This window comes from Formica exsecta, unplaced genomic scaffold (genome assembly GCF_003651465.1).
Source record: "Formica exsecta isolate Colony F162 unplaced genomic scaffold, ASM365146v1 C16305026, whole genome shotgun sequence".
Taxonomy (NCBI): domain Eukaryota; kingdom Metazoa; phylum Arthropoda; class Insecta; order Hymenoptera; family Formicidae; genus Formica; species Formica exsecta.
Genome location: NW_021845901.1, coordinates 1 through 602, shown reverse-complemented (window position 1 = coordinate 602; position 602 = coordinate 1). Strand labels below are relative to the sequence as shown.

At 32.7% G+C, this 602-nt stretch overlaps 1 protein-coding gene across 1 annotated transcript; it reads right to left on the bottom strand.

Moving 5' to 3' along the window:
• Positions 1–84: 84 nt before the first annotated feature.
• On the bottom strand, positions 85–596 carry LOC115232765. Its single transcript, XM_029802886.1, has 2 exons — positions 389–596; positions 85–263 (listed from the first exon to the last, which is right to left on the bottom strand). The coding sequence occupies exons 1-2, from the start codon at positions 579–581 to the stop codon at positions 85–87; spliced, it is 372 nt and encodes a 123-aa protein (XP_029658746.1). The 5' UTR covers positions 582–596.
• Positions 597–602: the final 6 nt, after the last annotated feature.

Genomic DNA, 602 nt, shown 5'->3' with positions numbered 1-602 from the left:
TTATTTTAATTACATATAATTGATTTCACACCTTCCAATTATTGTTCTATGCAAAGTAAAAATATGAACACAAAAATGATTTACTCACCGTCTAGGTTGAATATGATCAGCAAGAAACAATAAATCATCATATAGTATCCAGTCCGATTTATATGGCATATGATCTGCACCTGCGCCAGATCTTGCCTGTGATTGTATTACTTTTCGGCGCTCTTTACCAAACTTCTGTCGTAAGCGGTAAAATATCTTTTCTGCTTCGATTCCTATGAACACACAATACATTATTATCTCATTACAATATATTATACCTCATAAATCTCTCATCAAGATCGGCCGCATACAAGTGTCCTAACCTCAATTTTTCATTATTATTTTTTACGCTACTTACCAGTCATTGGCGGTACTAATAATTTTCCAATATTGGTCCACATCAAGCTCTTATCAGTTTTTTTACTATATCCCTTCAGTTTTTTCTGATACAGTATACAATTTGATTTAACTAATTCGATCAATGTCCTCCACACGTGGATTTGTCCTTCCGATATATTTTCAAAAACATCTGCCGCGTCTTCATAATCCATATTCTATATTTTATATTCTCT

Bases quoted from the DNA above. Each gene is read 5' to 3' on its own strand.
- LOC115232765 (XM_029802886.1), bottom strand. From the start codon at position 581: ATGGATTATGAAGACGCGGCAGATGTTTTTGAAAATATATCGGAAGGA. The intron at 264-388 runs GTAAGTAGCGTA...GTGTGTTCATAG, and splicing joins ATTAGTACCGCCAATGACTG to GAATCGAAGCAGAAAAGATA.